General features: G+C 38.9%; 1 protein-coding gene across 2 annotated transcripts in view; it reads left to right on the top strand.

The window, feature by feature from the left end:
• The window catches only part of zmat4a (zinc finger, matrin-type 4a), a 158,888-nt gene that overhangs the window by 85,798 nt on the left and 59,899 nt on the right, over nucleotides 1–13,191 (top strand). For both annotated transcript variants that reach the window (XM_040050061.1, XM_040050060.1), the window contains one exon: nucleotides 8,381–8,537. In XM_040050061.1, coding sequence (XP_039905995.1) covers nucleotides 8,381–8,537 — 157 coding nt within the window. The remainder of the gene's footprint in view (nucleotides 1–8,380; nucleotides 8,538–13,191) is intronic.

The raw sequence follows: 13,191 nt of genomic DNA on the forward strand, positions 1-13,191 counted from the left end.
TTCCACTTAGATATCTTTGCTTGATCACTTGTGAATGTGTACGAGCAGTCATGCAGTCTGGAATCGATATTAGTCTTTAACCATAAGACTCCAAGGGTCACAAGTCTTCGATACTTGCCCTTTCTGTAACCTCAATGTTGTGTAATTGTTGGATAAGAGTATGGTGGTGAAATGTCTTTAGGTGGCTCAGCATAAATGGGATTGTGCATGAGATTGGCTTAACTTGACAGATGCATTGGATTCTGCTTTTCCTGATTTGAGGGTCATAAAAAAACTTTTTTTCAGTACTTTTTACACCATTTTTTTCCTTTTTTTTTTTGCATAATCAGCATATGACATTTCTTAAGTGCCTATACCCAGTAGAAGACAAACTTACATCTTTAACATTAAAGATCCGTTTAGGTATAAGGCGTGCTTTCTTGTTATTCTTCCTACCCTATTCAGCACATCCATTTGTGTTTAATGCATCAGCCATTTCAAATTTGGCACAATCACAAACCCAAATTAACTGGTGGCACCTTCTTCTCCTGAGCTGTTTTAACGTTCTGCCCTCAGCTTATTTAGATCGCTGTATGTTTGTCTACTGCAATTCAGAACCTCCCACTCAATGACATTAGTTTCCTCTCAGGCGAAGCTTTTGTGTCTGAGCCACACACCTCTCTTTCATCATAAAAACAAAAAAAAACAAAAAAACAGGGCACGATGATGTGGAACTCAACTCTTTTAAAATGAGGGCATGAGGTGATTTTAACAGTCTGTGCAGAAGCTGCTGTTGCACATCTGTTTTCATCATTAAGCAATTAATTAGCTTCATTACTAGCCTTATTAATGTGAGTGTTGTGTGAATCAATTTGTACAGTCATGTTGGCACAAGCTTAATGTTAATGTGGGTGGTGAGTGTTGTTGAAAAGTTATGACCTTCAACTGATATTTCTGGGTATCTAATGGTGTGGAAACCAGTGGATGTTTTTTTTCTGATAAAAAATGTCAAATTCAAAATATCACATGTATGTTAATGTAATGTTGCAGACTCAACAGATTGTATGCAAATGCTTCCAAACTGATCAAACATTTTGGAACACTGGAGTATAATTATGAGTCGTATGTCATCCTTGGTGAGTAACTCAGACAGTGTTGCTTTGTAGCTGTGCATTTTCATAGCATATATCTGTAATTTCTGCGCAGTGTCTACTTTGTGGGATTTCGGTTGGTCAGTGGCTTGGCTGTTTCACTTTGTGAAGTAGACCAGAGCAGTGACTTTACAATGCTTACAATTTGCAAACATGTGAGTCCAAGTCCGAATTTTATGAAAGAGGAGTTGTAAATGTCAATGAAAGATTGTTGACTATTAGACTTGGAGGCGATGTCCAACAGAAAACAAAACAGAAAACAAGTCAAATCATGAAAAAAAGATATAATTTTGAATTTGGTGACAGCAGAGCAAAAGTTGGAATGGGGCAACAAAACGCTGGATATTAAGTGGTGCTATGAAGAAAGCAGCTCAGATCTAATTAGGCTGGTGGTGGGTCAGTGTAAAAAGAGAATCTTATAAAGTTTCTCAGAAGTAAAGATGAGCCTCAGCCCTTCCCATGAGGGTGGCACGGATGCCCCTCCGGTGGTCCTCCTTGGGCTCTCGCACTTTGGGGCCTCTGGATGTCTGGGGCCTGGATCTCCTCCATGCCTGCTTCATGCCCTGGGGGACAGGGCTATGGCTCTCTACATCCTCTAGCAGACCATTACATGTGGAAACCTTTTGAATACAAGCGCGCTGATCCACACAGGTGTGCACACGGGTGTTCACTGTTTGTAGACTTAAATTACACCTTTCTTGGCTGCTACTTCAAAGCACATTGTGCGCTGTCTGTCCTGCGTGCTGCACAACAACATTGAATATTTAGTATTTACTGCTGTTTACACTTAGCTAGATTAATGCGATGGTGTTGTGTTTAGTATGTTGCTTTGGCTTTTTTTTTGCTTGTTTTCTATTCTTTCTCTCTCAACAGGTGATCCAGGAGATTTTATTTTATTTAATTTTTTTATATTTTTTTTCCCCTTTCTCACTGTCCCTCTCCCCTTCTGTTTTTCTTTTCCTTCCTCTTTCTTTCTCCCTTTCCTATCCCTCACTCATGTCTGTCCCGTCTGTAACAACTGAAAATAAAATAAAATAAATAATAAAAACAAAGGTCGATCAAATGGACCAATACGGCAATGCCACGATGATCCATTTGGCAAAATAAATCCATTGGGTATCCTTGTTGGTCTTCAGACAACAATTCTGACGGCTAAAGAACCAAATGGGACAGGCAAAAAAAAAAAAAAAAAAAAAGTAAAGATGAGCAGAGATTACTAATCTGGTAAACACTGTGCTTGAATTTTGGGCAGCACAGTGATTAGTTCTGATAGCTCCCAGCAAGAAGGTCCTGGGTTCAATCCACCATCTGTCTGGACCTTTCTGTGTGGCGTTTCCATATTCCTCCCCAAAAAAATCAAGTTGTTGGTTTAGCTTAATTGGTAGTTCTAAAGTACTGCCAATGTGAATGGTTATCAGCCCTGTGATGTCTTATAACAAGAATGGGATGACATTCATTTCCGAAAAGTTGAGCAGCTGGCCTCATCAGTTCCCAAATATTTATGTACTATTAAAAGAACACAGGATGCTACACAGTTGTAAACACGGCCCTGTCCCAATTTTTTTGAGGCATTCTGCTGCCATCAAATCCAATGAGTTAATATTTTTGTAAAAAATTTACATTTTGTCAGTGTAAACACTGGATATGTTTTCTGTGTCCTATTGTAAATAAAATATTTTGTTTTTGTTTGGATCATTCGGGCAGGGGTGGCAATCGTACAGATGTGCTGTACTGAAGTAGTACGTATACTACTGTTAAAAAATACTGCAGGGAAAGTTTATTAAACTTCTTTGCTCAAGTAAAAGTGAAAAAAAAAACCAGCTGTGAAATGTACTCAGAGTAAGAAAGCAAAAGTAGCTCCTAGAAGAACAGGTAAACTAAACCTTGTGCTACATTAAGGTAATAATAAAATAATATTAGAAACTTTATTTCAGTCAATTAAAAAAAGATTTTGGCTCTAGACTATAATACTCTGACTGGATAGGAAAACTGACTTCGCTACAGATTTTCAGATTGCCCTGAACATGTCATGTGGCTAGCTATTGAATTTAGGCCACGAGGGGCTAAATTGGGGCAAAATTGCTATTAAGAAGAAATAAAAAAACACACACAATGAATAGTGACAGATTTCAACCCAACTCTGTGCAATTGAGGGGCCATAAACTCAGAAATCATAGTATGACAGTAAAATTTTACACAACCTTAAATGTACTAAAGTTGTATAAATAAAATCAGGAAAGTTTGACGAGGTCAGATGGACTCACTAACTTTTCATGGAATGACCCAGCATCATTTTTAAATATTTAACTAAACATCTCACATTGTCCACTTCAAATGTGACGGAAATGTACTTTCAGGAGTTTTAACAAGCAAAGACAAAATAAAGAGTAGCTTGATGACAGGCTGAAAAATAATCTTCAGATTTCTGATTTTGAGTTGGTTCAGTCACTCTTTACCTGTCCTGTGTCGTGCTCATATTTAAATTTCTGAATGAACCTAGCAACTCATTATAACTTTTAACTGGAAACGTTTGAGTACACAAAGTTAAAGTTAGAATTCTTCCCATGAAAAGAATAAAGAGTTGTGAAATTAAATACACAATCCAGTGTACATACAGTATTTGCGTAGAAAGCCTCGTCTGAACATACCTTACATTTATTTATTTTTTCAAAAACTAAATTCAATAATGTATTCAAATACTTTTGAATAGTTGAAGTGAAAGATGCAGTTATTGACAAATGTAAAAAACTTTTTCTGCCTACCGTCTGTTAATGATTACAGCCCATTCCATTTATGCACCGTGCCTTCGTCTAGACAGAAAAGACATTTCTCTGTATACAACCGGCTAATGCAGTGAATACAAGAGTCCTTCGGCTGGCTGATTGAAATTGATTGAGTGGTGCTGAAGGTAATTGAATACTGCTGAAATAGCCTACTGGTTCCTTTGAGAGTAACAAGGAAATACTGTTAACGGCTCTAAAGCAAAGACAGAACAACTGGCATCTGTTGTATCCCGACTCATATCCAACATTCTTAATGAGTACAAAGTTTGTGTACATGCCTTATATTATAACTTTGCATTGGGAATGAGGTTGTCTATTATCCAAATTATTTTTTAAAAGAAAATAAAAAAGTATGCCAATAGCAGAATAGACCACTCTAACATATCAAATGAGGTAAGGCATTGATTTTATTTTACTTGAATATAACTAACGTTAATTCTAAGCTAAGTGCATCTGCCATTTTTTTCAGGTTTGCAGAGCTCTTTAACTAAATACAGAAGTAACAGTAAACACAAAATCTGTTTTTCATTGTTATGGCATCGCCAAAGACATTCAGATTCATTTGTATACAGTCTTTTAATTCAGTAGTCGATATTACAACCCGATATCACAGCAAAGAGTGTAACAGACATGTCGCTCCACCATGTTCATTTCACACTGCCTCTCCAAAGCGTGAAATGCACACACAATTATACTACTGCAAGAGAACAAGTTGGTAGTTGGTAATTGCCAGAAATGATTAAGCTAGACATTATTTTTATTTACATGTAAAATGTTAATAATGTCTGTTTAAATGCTTCACATTTTCTTGAAATAAAATATCTTCCTCTGCTGTTACTGCAGATTACTGCAACTTCTGCATGTGTGTACATGTCATGCTTTGGAGAGGCAACGTGTGAAATGTACACTGTGGACTGGTGTGTCTGTTATGCATTTTCCCTCTGCTACCGAACTGGTAGCAGAGCACTCATTGTTTGATAGCATTAATAGGGATTGAGGCCTTATACTTTCCAAGAAAGACTACACATTTTGTTTTTGTACGTGAGATGGTTTCAAGATATAAATTAGAAAATGTATAATAATTTCATACTGTTCTCACCCGTCACAGGGTGGACCTTACATAGGACCACAGTAACCTTACAATGTCACAATAGACACCAACACTTCCTGGGATGCTAAATTGAATAAATGGAAGAAAATGGAAAAATGGATGTGTGCAGTTTCGTACTGTATACTTTAATATGTCTCCATGAGCGAGGTTAGCTGTGTGCTGTCAGCAGTTTTACACTACCTTGCATTTGCGAAGCATCATGCTCTTTATTTGCATTTTGGACACCAACGGCTGGCTGAATATAATGGTCTCTCTGTATCTTTCACCAGAAAACAATGGGACTTGAAGTATTTTTTTAACAAGACACTTATTGTATTGAATGTGGCAAACTCAAAAATTGGTGACTGGTTAATTTTAGCAATAAATTTACCCTGAAGAATGAGAGGGTTGCTGATATTGTATTATTTTCTGTTATTAGACATTCCTTTTACATTCCCTGAAATTCAGATTTTAGTTTAAATATTACCATATATGCTCCAGACTAAAACCTGAACCACCAGTCGCAATCCAAACGCTTTTCTTCTCTACCTAACTGAACTCTTGGAAGTAAATTTATCATGAAGGTGAGTGAGCTCATTATCTCGCTTCATCTCAGACTGAGACAGTTGAACTGAAAAGACACACACACACACTCAGACTCATTGTTCACGCATTGCGTCTGGTAGAGTGCACCATGCACCGGAGCAGACATTTGAGAGAGGTCATGAAGTTCACCCTCTTCTCTCCTCTTCCTCCTGTATGAATATCAGCCTTTCGGTGACCTGGCCTGACTGGCAACACACTATCTTCTTCTTCTTCCTCACTTCTCTGTAAAAAAAAAAGTAGCACAACCTTGGTGAACAATACTGCTAGGATCGTTCTACATTTTTTGATGATAATGGGTTTTTGGTGCAGTTTGTAAAGATGGAGTGTGACGGCCTTGAGTTGGCCTTATCTTGACGTGCTCTGTTGGCTACGCTTTTCTTGTTGTTCCTGGAAGTTGATGGGTGGAGTTCAGACCTTGAATCCAGAGATGTAATGCAAGATCTATTAGATCCTGTCTATCATTTCCTCTGGCTGGCGGGTTGATCTGCCTATTGTTGTTTTGTCTTTTTTATATCCTTTGGCCTTATTTGAAAGGCATGTGCATTTTCTCTCATAGTCAACAAAGGCTTTCACTCTCTCGTTGTAAGATGGTAGTATAACCTTTGTCTTACGAATAATAATTTGCTTTTTGTTTGCTCAGCCTGCCAATGTCTGAATTAACACTGAACAGAACTGACTTTGAAAGGTCCAGGTCATTTAATCTGCCTGTTTGATACATTGACAGAAAAGACAGTTCTATCAGGTCCCAAGCGTCTGAACATTTCTGTTAATGGCTGAAAACTGATGAAGTTTGAAGACATTTGCAGCCATTTCTGAATTCACCCAGTTAGAGCAGGGCGATATGGCCAAAAATATTTATCACGATATATATTTGACAATTTGCGATAACGATATAACTGACGATATAATTGACGCGAGACAAAATACAACTCCACAACTGTACTAGCGCAAAAAAAAACCCATTCATGTATTTTCACTTAAACAAGCAGCTGTTTATGTGTATTAAAGCTATATAAAAATTTAACTGTGCAAATGCAAATTCCTTGCTGAAAGTTTAACCAAAAGGCATTTCCAGTAGAAATGGGCTGACATATCCTGAGCATAACCATGTATAATATCCACTGAAGTTAAAAAGAGGTGCTTTGCAACATTAAACTGCAGTGTGCCAAATAAAAAAGTCAAATACGTATTTTTCAGACCATAAGGTGCACGGGATTATAAGGCACATTAAGCTAAACAAAGCAGTCAGATAAATCAAACTTTATTCAACTCATACTTCTTGCTTCTTCCACTTCTGTACCATTGATTCATTAATGCTGTATTCTATCACAGCTGCTCTATTCCCGTGTTGTTGCAGTATATTATTGACTAACCTCGTATTGTGGATGGATTGTCTCAGTTGTTCTCCTGACTGAAGTTTGGTCCGTTTACAGCATCCTGCCATGCAATTGCATTTGTCTCTAACCATCAGGAACCCTCACGTTAACTTTTATCGAGTGGAAAAATGTTAGCGTTGATTCCTCCAGATTCACCATTTATGTTATGCTAACATAGCTGTGTCACTAGCGATCACGTAGCACATCATTATAAATCAGCTAGCCCAACTTCAGTAACCTTACAAACATCACTGCTGTTTAGTTTCCTGTCTTCATTTATGTTGGAAGTGATAGCAGAGCTGTACGTTTGAATTTTTCAGAAATCTCTCAGTCAGAACATGCTATATCATGCTCAGGTAACTAGTGAAACTAGCGAGCTAACTTCCGCTAACTTCCTGCTAGCTTCTAACTCCGTTAACTGTAATAAATTCTGTTTTCATGGGTGCCTGGATGTTAAACTTCATAGTTACACCTGGTAAAGCAGCAATGCTGATCGTTTTATTAAAGATGAAAGAATTTAGACATTTTAACTCTCAGTGATCCTGCAGGGTTTGTTTGACATTGGGACCTGAAGTGGGCGGAGTTTAGGACCCAGATTACTCCCAGATTTACGAGCGCCTTAGTCCCACAAATATGGCAATAACTACAGCCCGCTTGCATGTTCTACAAAAAACTGCTTTGTTTTGTATCTGATGGACAAACACCAAACCAGTTCCACATCACTGAAGTGGCAAAATTTTTACAAACTAATTCTGGTTCATTCGCTTCACTCAACGATCCGCTTTCTCCCTTCTCATTCTCCGTTGCCGCCATGCTTTTTTTGGCCATGTGCGTATGAAAACAAAGGCACTACACATGCGCGTTTTACCCATCTTCTATCGCGATATTTTATTTTCTTATCGTTGCCTAACATTGTACCGGTATTACTGTGAACGGTATTATATGGCCCAGCCCTACACCCAATCTCTTAGTTTCTCAGACCCCCAACCGAACTGAAATCTTCTGTTACTAGTTGCTTGATCTGGTCTTTATGGTTCTTAGACTTGGTTGTTATTTGTACTTTTTTTGACCTTTTGTTTACTGCTTCTTCTTTAGGTTTGCTTTTTTTTTTTTTTTTTTTTCACTTAATCTATCAGGCTTCAGTTGTCTGCTTTTTGGGTCCTGTATTGGATAGAGTTGACTCTATTTGCATTCTGCCAGGATCCTATCCTTCAGACAGGAAATGTTAGAATTATCTTCTAAGTTGAGTCAGCCAAAGTAAAGCCATTCAATGTTAAAGTGCTAAAATGATATGCTGTTCTTCCTTTGTTATGCATATTACATGTTTGAACCCTATTTTTAAAGCTCTCAAAAATAAATAAATGTGGTTCTCAATCATGCATTTTTCTTTTCTAGGGCAGTGACGACGGCGATGTGGACAAGAATAAATGCTGCACACTGTGTAACATGTCCTTCACCTCAGCGGTTGTGGCACAGTCACACTACCAGGGTAAAATCCACGCAAAGAGGCTAAAACTACTACTGGGAGAGCAGCCTGCCATCACAACCAAAGGTATATCCCCTGTTAAAAATTCATCATGGGTATCAATGATGGAAGAGCTACATGTGTTCAAAGGGGATTTATAATTGAGAAGAAAATAATTAAGGAATGAGAGACAAGTTATAGTACTTAAGGCTACCATCAAGATATGTGTTGGCAGTCTCGTAGATGTATATGTGAAATTAAATATGTGACAGATCGGGTTTTCTGTTCTCCCTATATTTCCATACCTACTGTATCTGAGCTTAGGAGCAATGCAATAGGACAGACTCTTAGATCAGTGATCCAAAATGTCACAAATAAAAAAGGGGTGCTGTATGGTCAGTATATACTGCGGGAGCCCATAGGCTAGACCAGGGGTAGGGAAATCCAGGCCTCGAGAGCCGGTGTCCTGAAGGTTTTAGATGTGTCCTTGATCCAACACAGCTGATTTAAATGGCTAAATTAGCTCCTCAACATGTCTTGAAGTTCTCCAGAGGCCTGGTAATGAAATAATCATTTGATTCAGGTGTGTTGACCCAGGGTGGGATCTAAAACCTGTAGGGCACCCGCTCTCGAGGCCTGCAGTTCCCTACCCCTGGGCTAGACCTGTAGCATACTCAGGGAGATGAGGAACAAATTATAATTATATTTATATAATTATAATTATATATATAATTGTATGTTGTTTTTCTGCCTACCTTTGTGCTGAGTTTTGAAGTACACAATACTTTATCTACAGAGACTTCATAACAAATAAATCATAAGACTTATGAAACTGTGTTATGTCATGGAAGCAACTCAGAATTAAAGAAAATGGTCTTTGTTTAGAACACTTGATTCCTGATTTCTTACTTTTTTGCATATTTGTCACAGTTAAATATTTTAGATCATCAAATGCTAAGGATGTTATGACGAGATATTAGGTTTGAATATCTTTTTCCCTTAATGAATGAATTCATCAATTAAAAACATCATTGTACTTTGTATTTACTCAGGTTATCTTTGTCTCATCTTAAAATTTGTTTGATAATCTGAAGCATTTAAATATGACTAATATGCAAAAAACTCCATCCATCCATCTATTGTCTTCCGCTTATCTGGGGCCGGGTCGCGGGGGCAGCAGCCCAAGCAGAGAAGCCCAGACCTTCCTCTCCCCAGCCACCTCCTCCAGCTTGTCCATGGGGACACCATGGCGTTCCCAGGCCAGCCGAGAGATATAATCTCTCCAGCGTGTCCTGGGTCTGCCCTGGGACCTCCTCCCTGTGGGACATGCCCGGAACACCTCACCGAGGAGGTGCCTACGAGGCATCCTTGTCAGATGCCAGAACCACCTCAACTGACTCCTTTCAATGTGGAGGAGCAGCGGCTCTACTCTGAGCCCCTCCCAAATGGCCGAACTTCTCACCCTATCTCTAAGGGAGAGGCCAGCCACCCTTCAGAGGAAGCCCATTTCCGCCGCTTGTATTCGCAATCTCGTTCTTTCGGTCACTACCCACAGCTTGTGGCCATAGGTGAGGGTAGGGACGTAGATCGACCGGTAAATTGAGAGCTTCGCTTTTACACTCAGCTCTCTCTTCACCACAACAGACCGGTACGGCGTCCGCATCACTGCACCCGCTGCACTAATCCATCTGTCGATCTCCCGCTCCCTTCTCCCATCACTTGTGAACATGACCCCAAGGTACTTAAACTCCTCCACTTGGGGCAGGAACTCGTTCCTGACCCAGAGTGGGCACTCCACCCTTTTCCGGCTGATGGCCATGGCCTCACATTTGGAGGTGTTGATTCTCATTCCCAAAAAACTCAAGAAGGGGAAATCAGGAGCAGTATTTACTTACATATACTATACATACATACATACACACATATGAGCCACATTAGATTCCAAAAATTTATTTATGTTATATTTTAATAAAATTGCTTTCAACATCCATACATCAATGTTTTAACTGCTTATCCAGTCTTGCTGTCATTGCTCTGAATATGTATCTGTTAAATCTTTGTTTCAAATTATTACATTATCACAAAATATGGAACTTTTTATGTGGACATTTTACACAGGATTTGTCCTGTGGTGATCTGCCCCTCAGCAAGAGCAACAAAGATACAGTTGAGTACCACCTGAAAAGGGTACAAAAGGTACGCATGATGGTCTGTGGTTAGTACTGTTGCCTGACAGCAAGAAGGTCCTTCCTTCAATTCCACCATCAGATCAGCCTTTCTGTGTGGAGTTTGCATGTTCTTTCCGTGGGTTCTCTCCAGGTCCCACAGTCCAAAGACATTTAGTTAGTTAGGCAGTTAGTAGGTTTGGGTAAATTGATGATTCTAAATTGCCCATAGGTGTGAATGTGTGAAGCGAATGGTTGTCTGTCTCTATGTGTTTGCCCTGCGACAGACTGGCAACCCGTCCAGGGTGCGCCCTGCCTCTCACCCTAAGACAGCTTAGATAGGCTCCAACCCCCCCCCCCACTGAATTGGATAAGTGGAAGAGAATGAATGGATGCACCATGGGATTGGATCACGGTCTGATCTTGTATCAGCTGATGGAAAGATGTCAGACTTATATCTGATAATCAGTATAATATGTATTTTACCTGGTATAATTCAGGGTCTAATTACGTGCCAACAGCAGGTCACGAGTTGGTGTGTTTGCATGTTTCCTTATTTCATGAGTCTGTGTGCGTGTTATTTAGAGTTAATCACCAGCTGCTCTTTACCTCAGGGTGATCAAAGCCTGCTGCCGTTGTAATTTGCTGAGAGCTACTTACCTTGAAATCACGTACATATTAGCAGTTGCGAAAATAATGAGCAAAGGTCACAGAGGAAATACAGCAAACATAATTTTAGATCATTTTAAAGCCCAACACCTGAGTCCACAGTGAGCAGTGTGGATGTGGGTAACTGAGCTTTGTTTGTTTCCTGTGGTTTGTTGGTGCTCCAGTTGACCAGGTCATTGATATGCACTGCAGAGCTTTGTGTTTTACTTTGTGCTCTCACTGCTACATTTCTTTTAATTTGTTGGATGCGTTCAGCTGGCTGATAAGGCAGTGCATTTTTATAGTGGTATTATCTGAAGCCTCACATTGTTGGACCATCCTGAGTTTATACAGCATTAGTGCTGCCTCAGGCACTGCAGCCTTTTCCCCCTTCCAAAGTGGGAGGATTGAATCCGTAGATTGGCACAGAAACCTCTTGTCTTTGAGTTCATGTTTGACTTAACCTTCTGGCTGAAAAACCTGAATAGAATAATTTCTTTCACCGCAGCAGTTCTAGAACAGCATTTACACTTGAAAGTAATGGAAAGGTCCTCTGTTTTACTTCAGGCCAACGGCAAGTTGCGTTTTCTTTGTATTGTGTTTGTGAACTGAAAAAATAGCAGATTATGATTTAAGTGAGGTCGAAATATTAAAGCTCTCGAAACTGTGGTAGTGATCACCAAATGCTGCTGCATAGTGGCACTTCCCTCTGGTGCATTGACAGCCCAGTTTCCACATGTGGTCTCTGTGCTTTTTTATTCTCGGGATCTAAATTGATCTCTTGCTGCTCATGCTTAGCTGGTTCAAATATTAAGGATCTGAGGCAGTCACTGAAAAAAAGCTTGATGTCAAACAGAGTTTTTGTAAATTCTCAGTGCAGTTTTCCTGTCAAGTTCACAGTTATACTGCTAAAGAATAACTTTTCATTCTGTCTCACATAAGTCATTTGTATTACACTTTTCTCAGCGTTCTAAGCCTTTTTAAGCATAACTTAAAAATAACAAGTTACATTAACATCAGATTTCTGGAAATATGATCTGTTTAGGATGTGCTTTTCTTTTGTTCTGCAATAATTCAGCAAAGATGGCATGAACTTCACCTCTCAGGATGCTGGGATGCAGATTGTGATCACAGAGTCCATACATGGCATTTCCCTATGTTCATATATAGTCAATCTAATTGTATTGTCTGTTTACAGTAAATACCACTGAAGTGTGTTTTGTCTCTCGTCCTTACTGCTGTTCACATCTCCATGGTGCTGAAATGCAAGAAACAGTATCTGAAATGAACTTTTTGACTCACCGCCCAAGGGTACTGAAAAAATCCACTTGTTAAGCTCATTTCTTTATTAGGCAAACTGTTAAGTCAGCTTTTTGTGTCTTATACATTTGTTTATATATATTTCATTGGGGTAATATGATATAATGCTGAATTCAGCCATAAAGAAGCCAATATGTGAAGCATATTTCTAAATATGTTAATGAAATCAGGCCTCAAGAAGTCTTGATCTTCACCATCATCATCATCATCCACTCTGCTGTCTACAGCCTTTATAGATTTAACTTTCCAAATAGAAAATCTACCTAACGTGTGGTGCTTGATGGGTTGTAACATGTAACATGTATGCAGTATGTTATTTCTGACATCTTCTTAGACACTTAAATGAAAAGAATGGGAATAAATAAATAATTCAACTTTTGGTTAAAATCCATTTACAAAAATATAAATGTTTTGTTTGGAAATGTCTGGTATATTTATAGAGGACGTTATTTCCCTCCTGCTATTGTAAAACTGATTAAAGCAGAATAGTGTGAACCCAAATGCACTAAGAGCTCAGATTGAATAAAGAACAAAAAGTCTGAATGAAAACTTACAGGGCAAAGCCTCACAGATGAAGAAAAACAGTGTTGCTGAACAAAAAAAGGAAA

Source organism: Simochromis diagramma, unplaced genomic scaffold (assembly GCF_900408965.1).
Source record: "Simochromis diagramma unplaced genomic scaffold, fSimDia1.1 OVJJ01000159.1, whole genome shotgun sequence".
In the NCBI taxonomy this organism is placed as follows: domain Eukaryota; kingdom Metazoa; phylum Chordata; class Actinopteri; order Cichliformes; family Cichlidae; genus Simochromis; species Simochromis diagramma.